The sequence below is a fragment of the Gymnogyps californianus genome, chromosome 6, assembly GCF_018139145.2.
Source record: "Gymnogyps californianus isolate 813 chromosome 6, ASM1813914v2, whole genome shotgun sequence".
Classification (NCBI taxonomy): Eukaryota; Metazoa; Chordata; class Aves; order Accipitriformes; family Cathartidae; genus Gymnogyps; species Gymnogyps californianus.
The window spans coordinates 41,667,164-41,684,073 of NC_059476.1; the positions used below are offsets into that span (position 1 = coordinate 41,667,164).

General features: G+C 44.3%; 1 protein-coding gene across 2 annotated transcripts in view; it reads right to left on the minus strand.

Annotated features, from left to right (window-relative positions):
* Positions 1-16,484, minus strand: part of RNLS (renalase, FAD dependent amine oxidase) — a 77,678-nt gene extending 61,194 nt beyond the window's left edge. Inside the window, exons 1-4 of one of the 2 annotated variants that reach the window (XM_050899075.1) lie at positions 16,373-16,484; positions 16,191-16,296; positions 14,956-15,098; positions 13,591-13,749 (exon numbers count right to left, since the gene is read on the minus strand). In XM_050899075.1, coding sequence (XP_050755032.1) covers positions 13,591-13,749; positions 14,956-15,098; positions 16,191-16,296; positions 16,373-16,484 — 520 coding nt within the window. Of the gene's footprint in view, positions 1-13,590; positions 13,753-14,955; positions 15,099-16,190; positions 16,297-16,372 lie in introns of those variants that run through there. The other variant, XM_050899076.1, reaches the window with a different exon arrangement.
* Between the last annotated feature and the right edge of the window lie 426 nt (positions 16,485-16,910).

Below are 16,910 nucleotides of genomic sequence, written 5' to 3' on the forward strand. Positions count from 1 at the left end.
AGCATTTTAAGCAGTACACAAATAGAATTGAATGACAAGACTAGAATGCCTTCCTGGAAGCATTCCGACAGCATCACAGATACGTAATTTATTAGTCTACCTTTTCCCAACCTTACAGATGCTAACCTTGCCAGGGTCCTGCAGCACAAGCGTGATGCAAACAAACTTACACTGACATCTAAAGGTATCTATTATGTGATGCCTCATGAAAGTGTTTGGGAAGTGCTACCACCCTATGAAGTGCTAACAATATAGAGATGAAGAAATGTCAATTTTTATACCCAGGAGACAAATTCTCACTCCCTCTCAAACATGAGATACTTTGAAAAGTTTAAGATTCCACACCATACCACAAAGAGATGATAACCTCCTGTAAATATTTTGTATGTCAATATTCCTTTGCATTAAAAGCTACCAGAAATTTGTATTTCTGAAGTTAAAGCAAGGATTTACTTGGTAAATTACATGAGCTGAAATGCAAGTTTAGGAAAGGACACTGAGGCCCCTAGGAATTTCAATTCAGTCAGTATTTAATTCTTCCAATGATCCTTTGCAGATAAATTAAAAATATTCAAAACCCAAATTTGAGGCAACTTTCCTTGTTTCAGTAAGAATTACACGGCATTTTCTTCAGAGTAGAAGATTAAGCTCTTGCTTAGACAATTCTATCTTATGGAAATGACCAACCTTTTCAATCAAGTTGGGCATAAATTCTAAAAGTAGTTCAGCTATTTGAAAACAAGTGATCATTTCAAAGTTATATTTTTTGCCTGCTTCTAAGTTGTTTTTGAGCATAATATACATTATAAAACGCCAATGTTGGTTTCAAGCTTTTGCAACAAGCATGCCTTAATTCAGAATAGAAGAAAGGGGTTTTGATCAATGTTCCAAAATACACTTCCTACTGTGCTGGTGAGAAAAGGATATGCAAACAGCCAGCAAATCTATTTCTTTTATGCTTTACAGAGTCATACACCACTTTCTTGTTCTGCAGTCACTTAACAGTCTGCAAGACACTTAAACCACTTGCTGTCTGCACATAGTCATTTAATAAAATTTACTTCCCTAAATTTCCATAGGCAGCTACCCTGTTCTCCCTAAAGTATAAATCCAATGAGATCAATAAATCCTGCTTTATGTAGAGGTATACACTTATCCTCTCGTACCTGTCTTTACAGAGGAGCACCAATCAGCCACATTTCAGCCCAGTTGTATTTTTAAAGCATTACTTTTGGGAATAGACGTGGAGGCTACTGGTGCAACAGGACTGACTCTAGAAAGCCTTAGTTGCATGTCCCTTGCTCTTTTGAATAAATCAAGTGAAAGGATAGCTTTAATCCCTTTAAATAAGGCAATACGTTCTTTATATTTTTAATAATTTGTAGCAACCAAGTCCATTGCTATAACATAGGGTCCTTCATCAACTAAGTCAATAAAGTCGACCAATCACACCTTCATTTCTCACCTAGCCTATTCCATTTCCTAAATTAAATAAGCTTTGGGACTGTGAGACTGACAGCTTACCCTGTTGGACAGCAGTGGAATGGGAAAACAACTATGCACTATGTTTCAGGTGCTTCCTGAAACATAACCAACATTCAAGCCCACCCCGATCACCCTAACAGCAAATCCTGATCAGCGAGATCCAAACACTTACAATCACTCGCCTGACAACTGCTAATAAGCTACTAACTAGTGTTTTAAATCTTCTTTCCATCAAGTTTTACATACATGAGAACTTCTCACCTGGAGTGAGATAACTCATCATTTTAAAGATTAAAATTTCAGTACTGAGTCAATAAAATAAGGTGCAAAAGCAAAGCCCAAACAATTTTGGGGCAAACAGGAGATGTTTGAAGTTTACTACATTGAACTGCTATATTTTTATTAGGTAGTCCAGCCATTACAAGTGATACGAATTTAAAAGATAAAAAAATAAAAAAAGCGAAGCAGTACTTAAAGTTGTTCTGCAGACCACATGTGAAAAAGTTCTCAAGCCCTCAAAACATCACTAGATGAAGAACTGATGGCAGATACTAAAACAGCTGCTGAAGAAAACAGAAATTCAGATAAATGAACTCAAGACCCAAAGATCTTTGGAAAGTCTCACATGTGATTTTTATTATAAAGCTCAGACAATATTTACGGCTTTCAAACAAACTATTAAGGTACATGACAAATGCAAGACCTTACCTCCAGGCACGCTATTTGACCCAGCACGCTCATTCGCACAGACTTCAACCTCCGTTCCCGGTCATCTGATCTAGGCACAAGTCAGGTGAGCACCCACGGTCATCTGCTAGCTCTCGGGAAACTCGTGTGGGTCAGAACAGCAGAGCGGGTCTTATGATTACAAGTCTTGGAACAGAGTTCATTCCCTCAAACACACCGCCACCGTTAACCAACTCTTAAAGACAACTCATGTTACAAAATACTGGAAATAACAGTAAACCTGAAGAAAGCAGTATTATCAGTAACTTCTGAAATACTGGGTTACAAAGCCAGATTCTGTCTTGAAATGAGGCGAGAACTACACTAGTCACGGAACAAAGTTTATCAGGGTTTTGTTTTTGGTTTTTGTTTTTTTTTTTAAAGAATAGAGTCACAGGAGACCCACACAGTGCTTTGAGTATCTCTGGGAAGGTGGATTTAGCAGGGAATTCAAATCCTAAGGAAGAGCAAGGCAACCAACAGTAAATGGAGGCTTCTAAGGCAACGCAGGTAAATCCAAAATACCATACAGCTAAAATACTAACAGGATATAATATTCTGGATGGAAATTATAGAAGAAAAAGGCCACTGTTCTCAGCTTCTCTAACAACATAAGCCACTGCCAGTGCTGTCTGGTCTTTTCTGCTACTACATCCCCCAACCTAATTTCAGTCGGGTTGACACGGCTGCCTGCTGGCCGCGCAGGGAAGAGGATTAAGGAACTGACCCAGGTTTTAATCTGGTAAGGAACAGAGAACAGGCAGAAAGGGAGGGGACAGAGGAAACATGCCTGTATCCTAAATTTCACAGTCAGCTTCAACTGACCCAACTGCAAATTTCTAAATAGAGGAGTTCGTATCTCTCAGGTTTGCTCAGCTCTGGAGCCCACACAGCCACAGACTAAACCAGACCAACCTGCTGACACAAACACAAACCTTTCTAGTTGTCGGATTTTTCCCCTACTGTCAGTTTTCAGCCACATCAGTGAGCTAACCCATCTGACACCTTTAAGGCTGACAATATGCATTGCAACGCTTCTGCAAAATAAAAATCTCTACCATCTACGTCAATTCACCTGATGGCACAGGAAAAGGAACAGAACTCAGTTTCTACAAAAACCCTTATTCCTGAGGGGTTTTTTTAATACAAGAGCATACCATACATTCTTGGAAATTATGATGCCAAGTGTGAAAAGCTGACTGCAAGCTCAATGCAAATTTTATGTTTGACTCAATGGAGCCAAAAATCTCCTTAAGTTTAAAATTAATATTATTTTTTTCCTGCTCTAATCCAGATGCGGACTGCAAAAATAACTTAAAAGTTTGCAGATGTATCCATGGGAGGTAAAGATAATCTTTATAAAGAACGGTCTCAATTACAGTGGTGTGAGTGGCCAGCAACTATTAACCCCTAGAAATCCATGAAAACCCGTCCAGTCTAGAGGCACTGCCTCAGCTATGAGAATATATTAAAATGCACATAGCATTAAAAAAAAAAACAAATGTGTTCCAGTGAAGACTTCTGTCTGCCTATTTGATTGCAGCACTAATTAAAAAAAAATCCCAAAGCAAGCAATTAAATGTTAAGACTGCTTGCAAACCTGCACCAGACTTCGCAGAGGTTTTCAACTCTACAAAAGCAACACCTTGAGTTGTAGATTTCACATCAAAACGAAGGCTATAAAGTCAAAGTCAGCCTATGGTCACCTTCACACATTTCTCTCTCAAGTATGCTAAGCAGGTGTGGTAACAGGAAAGAAGGGAGAGCTTCTCTAAATGTGTTTCCCCCACCCCCCCAAAAAACAAGGGCAAAACTTCAAACAAAAAAGGATTTTACTCAAAGGAAGAGGCGAGATGTACATTATCATTGTTCCCCAAAATCAACCATCAAAACCATTTTAGATTCAGGACCTAAAAATTCAAGTCTGATATAAATGCCTTAACTAGACTTACTGAAGAACAAGTTCTTAGTAGCACATCCAAGCTTCTTATAACACAGAAACCATCAGCTCATTAAACACATGTCCCACGAGACACAAATAAAGAAGTTTCAGAATTGCTCAGTTTGGTCACGTTTTTTGGCAGGGAACTTTTTTTTTTTTTCCCTTTAGGCTCATGGCAAAGAGCAGCTTTGGAAAGATTTCTCTATCTAAACACAATCCCTGGACAGTACCAAAGACTGCCTGCTGTTGGGAAAAACTGAGAGGTATCTGTGTTTATTGTTGAGATAAACAAATTTTAGAGCATTTATTTGTTCTGTTCCAAGTATGTCCTGTGTTCAAATACCATCACCTTTATTATTTAGAAAAAATCTGATGTGTGCATACACACATGGGCTCATGTTTAGCTGATCCGATATTCCTGGGGTCCCGTTCTCTATTTTGAGATACACTACTGCAACGACATAAAGAGGCTAAACAAGCACTAAATAAAGTTCTGCGATCAAGTCCCCTGGTATTGAAGCACTCTGCCAACCAGCATAGGCAGTAGGGACAGGAAGAGAAGCATGTCCAGGTTACAGTAATTACAGATAGCCAGATCAGGCTGAATTAAATGCGTCAACGCACAAAAGCAGCGCTGCCTTACATGTCAGAAGTAACTTTTTTTTTTTTTTTTAAAAGCGGTGTAGCTAAATCAGCACAATCTGCTGCCAGTTTAATGCGCAGGTGCTCTGAATCTCTCCTGGGACTATACAGGAAACCTAAGCTTAGAATTCAAACCACAGATTCATGAGTATTTTTTTTGCTCATACGGTTCAATCACTTGCACAGCCCCTGTGCTGCCCTCCTACCCTTGCTGAAAGTGCATAATGTGCCAGTAAGTCTGTGGGCCACATGGTGAACTGAAGATCACACCACTGATCCTGCTAAAAATAACTCCCCCCGCCTTTTTGGGGGGGAAGGGGGTGGGGGGGACTGCGTTATTGTGGTCCCAGACAGTTGTGCTGATACAGCCAACTTGCTGGAGGTAGGGTAGAACAAGTAATAGGGACCGCTGGAAGAAAGGTTTCTGCAATGTTACCAGGCACTAAAAAGAGATGCTGTGACGCAGTGAGATCCCCCCCCTCTGCAGGGTTTCTGTTTAAGAGCTGTCATCCTGGTCTGGCCAAAGGATCTAATGTGGATTCCCCTGGAGTGGGAAGCAGCTGCCCCACTCCCTCCACGTCTGAAGACAAAAAGCAGCATACTTTCCTCCTCCAGCATTGTATCTTGCTTTTTTTCCTTCTGTTTTACTCAGATCTGTCAAATCAAAGTTTCAGCTTTCTACCAAAGCCAGGCAGTGTTGACTGACAACAATAAAATCCAAAGCAGACCCTTATCTAATATATATTCTATTTCATTCTCCTTTCCAAACCTCTCATGCTCGCACACATCGGGTTTAATCCTCACATTTCTCAGACACAGAGGGTCACTGGAATCAGTGTGGCAGCCTATTTGACTTTTGATAGGCTTTCAATTTGTTCAACTAATAACTGCAGAACAAGTCCATTACAAGCACTCTAAAGAAACACCTAAAAATAGGCTAAGTCAAACACACACTTCAGAATACACACGGCCTACTTTGACTTTTTTTTCCTGATGTGCAATTCTAGCTCCAGTAGCCCTTTTTTAAAAAAGTAGTCCCTAAGAAGGGAGGCTATACCTGAGCTGCAGAAGGCAGAGAACACGTAACAACTTCGCCTGCTTTAAAGGCTGACGCAGTGGTTTCAGTAGCAGCTGAACAGACAAGCCTGCGCTGCTCCTCCTTAGACTCTCCTCTGCTCCCAGATGTGTAGTCCCACCCTCTCCTTTCTGCCTGCTTTCTCATGCTTGTCAGACCATTCCACGAGCTAATCCAACTCCTTGACCGAGCAAAAACAACCCCATACTTATACATAGATAGATGGATCTCCTCGCTGGATTGGCAAGTCAGATCAACTCACAGGAGGGTACAAAACGCCGCAGTGGAAGGTAAGAGGTGGAGCTGACACCAGCAGTGGGAGGTAGGGACAGGATGCCATTCACCGAAGCACAGGTGAAATTCACAGCCAGAAGCGAAACAGAGAACAGCTCATCATAAACTGTTCGGTTACAGCTAAGGAGAGCTGTATTCTGTCCGGCTGCGTTGTGTAAACAGCTCTCCCACAGGCAAGGGCAGAGGGTTTCACTACAGAGTAAGACACCCCGCGTTTCTCCTGCAGCACTGATAATCCAGACAATGGCTTCTTGCACTTCTATCGGAGTGTATTGCCCAATTTTACCAACGCAGATCCTTCCACTATCACAACCTCGGTCAGTACTAGGATGCTGCCATGTCAAATGAGTGACAGGTTTTTAAAGGACCACATTAATATCAACAGCTAGTCTCATGCAAAACTAGTAACTACTTGTATTTCCAGAAAGCACAAATATTTGCACAGTGCGACCTCAGCTCCTAAGGTCTGATAAGTAACTAACAAATCAGTGTACATGTTTACACTAGACATTTTAGATATGTTAGGTAATGAGAGCAAACTCAAAGCCTGGATAAGCCCTGCTAAGATTGCTTGGAACTGGAACTACAAAATTCAGAATTTATCATCATGCTATCCAAAAAACAAACACATTCGTTCAGCAAGAACTTGGGACTCATGAAAAATTATCAGAGTTGTGCTTTCCTAATCCACATTATAAAGCCTCCCTACATAAATACAGTCCTATTTTACCTGTATCTTCTCATCAGCTTGTATTATTTAAAACATGTGGGCCATTCACACAGATGGGAAAAAAAAAATAGGTCAGGCTTGAAACAAAAGCCAAGCTATTCCATTTTATTAGCAGATTAAACATGCGGAACTGTAATTTTAAATTCCAAGTAAAGCAACTTAATGAAAACATTCTGAACACACAGATAAAAACTACTGCAAATTGTTGCAATCTTTAATTGCCATGTTGCCAAATGTCTTACTAAAAACAGAACCGATAAAAAAGTCTGTCCATCTGATTTGAAAATGCACAGAAAAGGACTATATTGCTCAGTGATCATATGGAATCTGGCATAAATCTAGGATTTTTCTAACATCGGCAGACAATATAACAGTCCAGCATGTCTGAAATTCTATTAGATGATGAACATTTGCAACATCTAGTCCTTTCATTTGCAAAGATCCTGCTTTTAAGCAAATTTATTCCTTTTCTGACACCAAATTTACATTACAAAACTCAGAAACATTTATTCATTTTCCTTTTACCTTCTGCATAACCACAATATTTACTACCAAAATATGTAAAGCCCAAATACAAATAAGTGCGCTAAATCAATTTAGTTATTCAAGCTGAATGTCCTAAACATCATTTGATTGCTGCCACCTATTGTTGTTCCAAACACGTTGCAAGGAGCTAACCCTTTTCCCCCTCTACCTCAACCCAATACTAGTACTCAGCTATTTTAAAAGCTTAGAAAGTCACTAACTCTTCACATACTGCATGTTATGTAAATAAAGGAAAGCAGGTGAAAAATGAAGACATTGCAAAAAGATTTTTTTTTCTTTTGATTAATTTTGTTTCATAATTCTACTGTAACTTCAAGTAAATATAGGGGACACAATTTCTGGATGGAAACCAACCAAATCAAATCAGTGAAGAGTAATTTCATCAGATACTAGTATCAGAGCGCCCTAAGAACGCCTGTTTCACAGGCTACCAATTCAACAACTTTACTAGTTCAAGAGATTTCAAAGCTTATGACTTCCAGCAGCATTATTACTACTGCTGTCTCTGCTATTGCTAAATATGCAACTGATAAGTCTATTTGGACACGATAGCTGTAGAAGGAACGAATAAAGGTTGAAAATGAAGATGAACAAAGATGAATGAATCTAAAAAGATTGGCCATAGGCATGCCACTTCCTTCCCTGCCCCCTTTCAGTTAAGAATTGATAAATGCTGGCAAAATTCAAAGAATACAAACAAACCGAACAAAAGAATACAAGTAAACAAAACAAAATACTTTATATATGTAAATACAGACATACACATATATGTGTGTGTATATATATAAATAAAGGTGTGTATACTCACTAACTTCTCCATTAATCTAAGTTTTGGCTTTACACTCATAAGAGGAGTAATTCTGGAACAGTCATTTCTCACACAGTCCATTTAAAATGGTAATTCTAGGTTGCCAAAGGCCACTGAATTCTGTCTCCTCCTAAATGTATACAGCTTCACATTAACATAATGTTCAGACTCATCTAAAAGGCTAAAGAACACGAAAGAGACACAAACTAATAAATCAGCCTAACAAAGCTCTGCAGGCTAAAGCTTTTAAGTGTTAAAATGGAAACTTTGCCACTGAACATAAAATTTGGGAGGCTCATTATTTTGAAATCTTAATTCTCTGAATACCATGTAAATAAATGAAAGTGACTTTCAAAAAAAACTTGGGAGGCAAAAGAAGACCTCCCTCAAGCAGGCTGTGGTTTCTCCTGTCAGTAGTCTTCATTCTTAAAGTCAGAACACAAAGGCAAGAACTAGTAAGTTGTCTCACTGAAGGTAAAATTTTGGTCTGTTTCAAATTGATAAGCCTCATCTCATTTGCTTTTTGTAACAGGATATTGAAGGTGTCTACAAAAAGAAGTCCTAAAGACACTGAAATAAAGATACAAGTTAACATTTTGCAAATCGAAGAGCAGATCAGCCACTGGACCCACATTAAGGTAACTCGATTGCCAGGTGCTGGCCATTCACCTAGTCCAGCGTAGGCACACACACCAGTTCTGCAATGAAGAGGAACTCACAACACACTCGCATGCGCAGGATGCTTTTGTTGAACCACCTAACTACAAATATAGGAGCCTAAATTTCAGGAGACGTCTCTGATAACATGGGCATACGTGTCCAAACTGTTTCGTTATTAAAGAAACATACTGCATGTTTACGGCAATCATCTATGGGACCACTGCTTAAAAATACAACGTTCAGACAGTTAAATAGTCTCAAGCAAGGGGAAAGTACCAATGTGACAGAGTCAGTCTCGAGGCTCAAACAGGAAAATGGTGAATTCCTGCAAGGGGTGAGTTACCGTTTCTGGCTAGTCATTTGAACTCTCCAACTCAGGTTCTTTTACGGACAAATATCAAAGGCTAATTCCAATGCTTGCTAATGGATCAAAGCATCACCTACTCCACACAGCTGTTCCTTTGCACCTTCACTTATTTTACAGCCTTTATCTATACATTAATGCTAACAATCCCTCATCAAAATCCATTTAAAACTTCATTCGGCTTTGAACTGATAGATTCAATTATATCTAAGTGGCTAAAATGGAATGTGGCACAGGTCCACAGTTTGCAGTTCAATCTCCAGTGTGCAGCAAAACTGATGTGAAAAGGCATCTCAAGAGAGCAACCTCAGACAGGAAAAGTGGAGGAAAATTATGGAGGATATGGAAGATCTTTAAACTAGCTGCCTCTAATTAAGAGGCCGTCAAAGCAGGGATGATACACTGAAGCAAAGGAGGGCATGCAGTAAAGGCTAGTTACCGTCAAAAACAGGGCTGCTAGAGAAATGGCCAAAGCTCGCTCCATTGACACTGCTCATCACAAATCACAACAGTGACTGAGATTAGTATTACCACAAGGCACCAAGCCATGTCTTTCATTTAGCTTCAGTATCTGTCTTCTATATAATAAAGGCTTTCAAGATCAGCAGTTAAGGTAGCTGTATTCCTAAATCCTGCCCCTCTTCACTTTAAGCCCCTTGCCTGCAGTCTCAGAGTAGTTACATAGGACCTTTGAGCTGGCCACGCAGGCTGCTGTTGCTAGAAGGAGAAAGCCCTCCCCTTCCTCCAACTCTGCACATCCCTCATTTCAGCTGCAGCGTGAGCACAGCAGCAAAATGATTCCTCCCTCCCCTGAGTCACAGCGAAGGGAAAGTTTGCAACAAGGAGCATGAACCTCCCCTTCCAGGAGCAGCTGAAATTGCTAGTTTGTATACTGGGAACCAACAAATATGTTTTCCATCAGAATCACCAAATTTTGTCTCTGGATTTGGAAGACCAGAGCATACAGACGACTGAACTGCTTTACAGGTAAGGAAGGAAGCAGCCTCAGCATACGTGCAGGCTAACACCAGCGACCAGGCAGTCGCTCAACAAGTCAGATCAGCGTGCATAGCCAAGTGAAAACTAACATACTCATTTGCACCATCAGAGTCAGTTTTGGGCCAAAACAGGGAGCAGATCTGACTCCCAGCATGGTACCCGCTCGCTAGTGCTGACAGAGGAGGCAAAAGCAGGCCAGTGTCAGCGTGGAAGGGAGAGGACAACTATTCATTTCAGCAGCTGTCCACAGTTAACTACCTTAAGCTTAACATGAAATTGCATCTTAAATCCCAAGAGAGGTGGATCCAGGAAACCCCTGCTCTCTGTCAGCAAAACTCAGCTCTTTGACACGCAATCAATATAAGGTTGAGATTTAGAGATATAGTGATGTACCCTGACCCTCTAAGTCAAAAAGGATCTGAAATCTACACCCTGTTCAGGCTCTGAAACACCTTCCTTACAGTCTCCTCACCTATTTTCCCTTCACTTCTTAGCCTAAAGAAACAGCAGTAAAGAAGCCAGTAGCTCCAATGCTAAGGAACTCCAGGGTATGGGGAGTCAGCCCTCTTGCCAGAGATGAAGAATTAACAACTGGTTGGAAATCTGGAAGCTGGTCTCGCACAGGGTACAGGGAGAGAGAGGAAGAGAAATGGGGAGAAGACGTCAAAACCTGCTGGGTTCCCTCAGGTAAAAGTTAATCTTGCAGTTATACAGAAGATTAAGAAGAGGATGTTGTGGAAAGCATCTGACAGTTCCAGCACTCCAAGAGCAAGTGGAATGAACTGTTCACCCTTAACTACATCTTCTGAAGGGGACCTGCCCACTTTTTGGACATGAAAGGATTTAATTACCCCAAGAAAAACAATTTGCGAAGACATCAACTCTGATCAAGGAAGGCCTTGAGATGCAGACTAGAGGAACCTCGGGAAGACTCTGAGAAAACAGTACTACACCCTACCTCTGCTTTTCTTCTGTTCCCAGGACATTCACTATTGACCAGACCACCGTTAGAAAGGACAGGATGGGCGAGACCCACCCCACGGTCATTTACCCCCGTAACGACACCACCGAGCAATCAGCCACCTCGTTACGCCTGTCCCCATGTGCTTGTACAGTTTGGGCTGTTGAGGTTTCCCATCTGCTGTGAGCTGAGCTAACCGAACTGAAGTAGCTTGAGAGTCAGCCATGACTGCAAACATCTCCGAGCAATATTCCATGTTACATTGTCATAACAAGCCTAACAAAAAAATAAAACAACAACAACAAAAAAAAAATCGAGATGTCTCTCCTTGCAGACAGAGGAACAGTCCAACCCATTGTAGTTGTTATACATCACTCTCCTCTTACTTTCTAATGCTTGCAAAGCCGTGCATTAGTTAGTGACCAGTCAATGTTTTTAACATTAGTTTATTGTATCTTTACATAGCCGAACAGTATACATGTGGCTATTAAAAGAAAAATACATAATTCTGAAAAGGATGTCTATACCTTTACCCTGCTCATATGATTCAGAGGATGAAGTGAAAGAGCACACTCACTCACCAAGAAAATTCAGTGGGGATACCATTACTTTCCACGGTAAAGGGACGTGGGAAGTGAGAGCGCTTATAAAACAAACAGCAGAGAAGTCCTGTTCTTACAGGATATTTATCTCTTTAGGCACAAAGCTTAAAATAAGAGGTTGTAATGAAAATACTTCTCTTCTTTACCGTGATCAGACAACAATTTTCCCTTTGCTACCATAAGACACTGTCCTGCTGCCATCTAGCCTTCTCTTTTTTTTCCCCCCCCATCTGTCCTCTTTTCCCTCATACAGGTCCTGGTTACTATGAAGCAACTTCAGATAGACCCTGGCAGCTCACTCGAACCACCTCCATCTATTGCTCCCATATCTTTTAACAGACAGCTTCCAAATCACGCTCACGTATTTAAACACGTTAGAATCCAAGATAGAGCAGAGCACAAGGAGCCAAGCGTTAAAGTCAGCTTTTCATCTTTCAAGCATTGGCGGTTTTTCTACAAACCAGAGAGCAGAAAAGCCGCAAATTTTAAAGTGTCTACTTCAGGAGCTGGCAGCAGAGAGGCAACAAGCCCTGTCTGGCCAGAACTGACTCGAGCCACATGGATGCCCCTGCGCCGCTGCCAGCGTGCCGAGTTCAAAGAGAGGTTATTAGCCAGATGCAGCACGTCTTTCGTGCAACACTGCAGCCAAGGTGATAAATCCACAGCCCGGCGCAGTTCAGATGGCTCTGCCAGGGTCAGCACAGGCCTGGATGGGCCTCCTGGCTTCTGCTCAGCATCAGCCCTCAGAGCCATCTCCTGTAGAGCTGCATCAAGATCTCCGCCCTGTAAATCCTCACGGTGGCTGTTCCGCAAGGATCAAGGCTCACGGCCAGTACACCAAATCTGCTCACAGGCTCGGCAGCACCTCAGCCAACCAGTCCTCCCAGAAACAACGTTGCTGGGAGCCCACTGTGGACGGACACTGACTGTGCACAGAGCTAGCACGGGCGAGCAGGATTCATCAGCCTGACTTCAGAGAAAAGCTAGCCCTGGAAGCCTCACACCTGAGACAATGCACCTGAGCTAGCAAACTTGTCCTGAACTTACACTTCTTTCTCAGCACCGAGCTGCTCTTTCTAAGCCTCCACAGCACTGTTAACACATTCACCCCAATAAATCACCAAAGGATAATTGAGATTCACTTGTGTTTGGGGAATACAACCCCCAGGGGGCAGCCAGAAACAGCAAACAAGCTGGAGGGTCTGAGAGGCTTTCATCTTATAAACTAGAGACCAAAGAGTTCCGATCTGGACTTTTTCCTCCCCTGCATTTCATATGATTTTAGGCTCACTGAAATGCCCTAGGGATTTTCCCCACAGCGCAGCTGTTATTCAGGTCTTACTCTCTGGGTCATCCCTACTGCAGACATACCAAGGGCAGCACTGAAAATCAGCATGACATGTCAACAAAGAGATACCGACGAGGAAACCACCATGTGGGGAGCAGCTGAGGCTCTTGTCCGATTCAATAACTATTTTCAAGTTACAGAAAGACAAGTCCTGTCTTCGAAATCAGCAAAAAATTAAAGATCAGATTAAAGACTGACTCATCTCTTTAGATATTTTTGCTATCAAGGTATTACCGCTCATGCGCCACACACACGGCCTTGAAATTACCCCCCTCCTATCATTTTCAGATTCACCCTATTCTGGCAGAAATTAACAGACAGCCCAGCCTGTTGAGTGTTTCTTTGCTATACAAGATGCTCAATTGCCATTTTAGGCTAGATACCTGCGATTCTGAGGTATGAACTTACTGTTTACAATGTCACCTTGCAGCTGAAGAATTTGTGGAACGGGCATTGTGAGAATAACTATATCAAACTGTTCCGGCGGTCCCATTTTCCTGGAGACTTCCCATTTACCATCTCGGAGAGAGATGTGAGTTACATACTGTTCATAGACGACATCTGCACCTGCTTGGAAAAAGAAGAAGTTAAATACAAGTAACAGTGAATTCCACAGAGAAAATGCAGAGCAGCTTCCCTTAGTAAGTGGATGACTTGCAAACAGCAAAGCACACAGTCAGTCTTAGGGCAAAGTTTCACAAATTAGGTTGAATCAGTTTAACAGCCAGCATGTGACATTAAAAGAGGGGATCGTCATCAGCTGAAAAGATCCCATCGCTCCCCTGTGCTAGGGCTGGTATTCATCCGACTCCTCTCTGACATGATTCAGCTCAGTAAACAGATGGAAAACTACCAGCTGCTCTCTTTGTCAGGTTAGTTTACTGTGGCTTTAGCGAGCTGAACCAATTCAGAGTGAAATCTGACAAGCGCAGGAGGCGGCACAGGGTAAGCAATCAAAGCACACCCCCAGGAGCCAAAAAAGAGAGCATTGCCCCTGTTAGCATCTCTCATGTATCAGAAGACAGGAACGTAGTTAATTATTTGCAAGACTAGGGTCTAAAAAAACCCACCTAATTAAAAAAAGACAAAGCCAATCACATGAAAGGAGCAAAGCTTGACTGCTCATAAATCTAACATTTTTCAAACCAGAGTTAGTCACTAAACTGTACAAGTGGTTCTGCCACATTACACCTAATGCAGTAGTTACACAGTTTAAACTAGCAGATGATCTTCTCCTTCAGTCTTTTCTAAAGGACTTTCAACACAGCAGGCTCACGTACTGCATAAGCGCTCCTTTCTACGAAACACAGGATGTAGCTCACCACTATGTTCCCAGTTGCTCAGTTAAACAGCACAGTTAAGTACACACTCATGAAAAAACACCCAAACACTCACTTCATTCAAGTTGCAACTCAAATCTCTTCTCAACCATGATCTCACTCCCACTAAATTATCTCTGTCCTAACTGTTAGGTCCAACTTTCATATGCTAAAGCCAACGGTGTAAATATAAGCTTGGCCCCTGATCCTACAGACGTTCTATTTGTATAGAGATTTTTATATGCCAGTAGTGCAGCTGGTCAGTGAAGTGCTTGCAGGACTTGGAAATTTATAGAGCTCGCAGACATGTTTGTCCATCTAAGCAACTTCAAGACATACATAAACAAACAAGGAACTTGAACATTCTCACTGGAGATTTAAATTTGAAAGACAGTTAAAGAATGCCATCAAAAACACAATCATTAAAACCTTTCGTTTCATACAAAGGCATTACCTGACTGTTTTAAATAATACTTGACAACCGAGGAGATGCCCTGGGGTGCCACGTAATTGCACGAGCCTTCTTTCACTACCATTCCTTCAATGGGTGCAGTCAGCGGTTTCAAAATGCCATGAGACAGAAGCTCCTCATAGAAGCTTAAAGGGAGCAAACGGCACAGAGATGAAAACATACTGCATGAACACGAACGGCAGCTGTCGTTATTTTTCACAATTAAAGTCAAGACCGGCCTAACTTTTGAATTTAGAGAACAGTTTTTAACAACCTCATACAACCCGTGTTTCAAGCCAGGCTACACACGAACAGGAACCACAGCTATAAAATGACAAACTACCTTGCTATTTTATTGGGGCTGGCCTTTTACGTGAGACCAAGGCTACCTGCTGCGCCTGTAACAGAAACTGTTAGCAGTTTGACCTGAAGGTTTCAGAACTGTGGCAGGGGCACGTACAACAGTTACTTAAAGCTCTGAACATCATTACAACCCGCATCGCCACCGTGGAGCGCAGGAATATTCCAGCGGATGGAAACATGCCTACCTTTTCCCTGATTTCCACAAAAGTTTTGCATTTTTACGTCGCTCTTACCCCACCGTCCCCTTCCCCAGCCTAAGGCGAACTGTCCTCTGTACTGAGGAAGCCCAAGCAGGCCCCACCGACGCGATCCTCCCCCGGCCATCCCCGCAGTCACCCACCGCTGCTCTTCGGGACAGAGAGGTCACGTCCCCGCCAAGACAAGGCACCTCACACCTCTTCCTTCACACCTAGCTTTCCTGTCACCTGCACAGCGCCCAGGCGACTCTGAGGCAGGTTAACTCTTGAAAGCAAAGATCTCTGTGGATTTAAGCAGCGGGGAGGCTGCACCCACCCACGTTTCCTACGGTGGGCAGATTCACGCCACGGGTGAAAACCGTCGAGCCGCGACACCTGTGGGTGGGGTGGGGCGGGCCGCTTGGCCACCAAACCCGCCCGACCCCGCGCACCGCCACCTGCTTCGCCCTCCGCTTCCCCCAGCCCACGTCCACACCTGACGCGGCAGGGGTGGGCGGGCAGGGGGGCGGCGGGAGGCCGGGGGCCGAAGCCCGGCCGCAGCACGGCGACCGGCCCGACCGGCCCTGCCGCCCCTCGCCCGGGCCGCGGCGCCCGCGCCCCCCCCTCCCCCGCCGGCGCCTCCCCTCAGGCCGGCCGCGCGCGGGCGGGGCGGGGCGGGGTTGGGGGGGCGGGGCTCACCTGCGGCGCGGCCCCGCGCGCTCCGTCTCGAGGGTGATGTACTGCGCGCCCAGGTCGGCGGTGCAGGCGGCGTCCCGCGCGCTCCGGCTCGTGCTCATACGGCCCCCTGCGCGACAGCCAGTCAGAAACCGCCACGCCACGCCACGCGCCCCCCCCCCACCACCGCCGCGCGCCGGGCCCACCTGCGCCGCGCGCCTTGTCCCAGACGGCGATCCGGCCGCGGGCCGCCCCCCGCAGCAGCGCCGCGCAGGCGCCGCCCGTCAGCCCCGCGCCCACCACCAGCACCCGCGCCATGGCCCGCCCCGCCCCGCCAGGCCCCGCCCCGCTCAGGGGCGGGCACCCCCGCGCCGCCCCGCCCCCCGGAGGGGACGCGCCCCGCCCCGCCCCCGGGCGGAGCGGACACGCGGGGAGGCGTGCAGCCACGCCTATAGCCACGCCTACACCCACGCACGCGTGCACGTGCGCACCCATACACACACATGCGTGCACACACACCTGCCCTGCACACGGGCCCTCGCACACACGCCCCCCCCGCACGCACACCCCCCTGCACACAGACCTGTGCACGCACACGCATGCGCACACATGTGCACACCTATGCACACGCACAGCTCTGCACGCACACGTGTGCACACACACCCCCCCTGCACGCGCACCCGTGCGCACAAACACCCCTGCACACACACCCGTGCACACGCACGCACCCCCGCACACGCATCT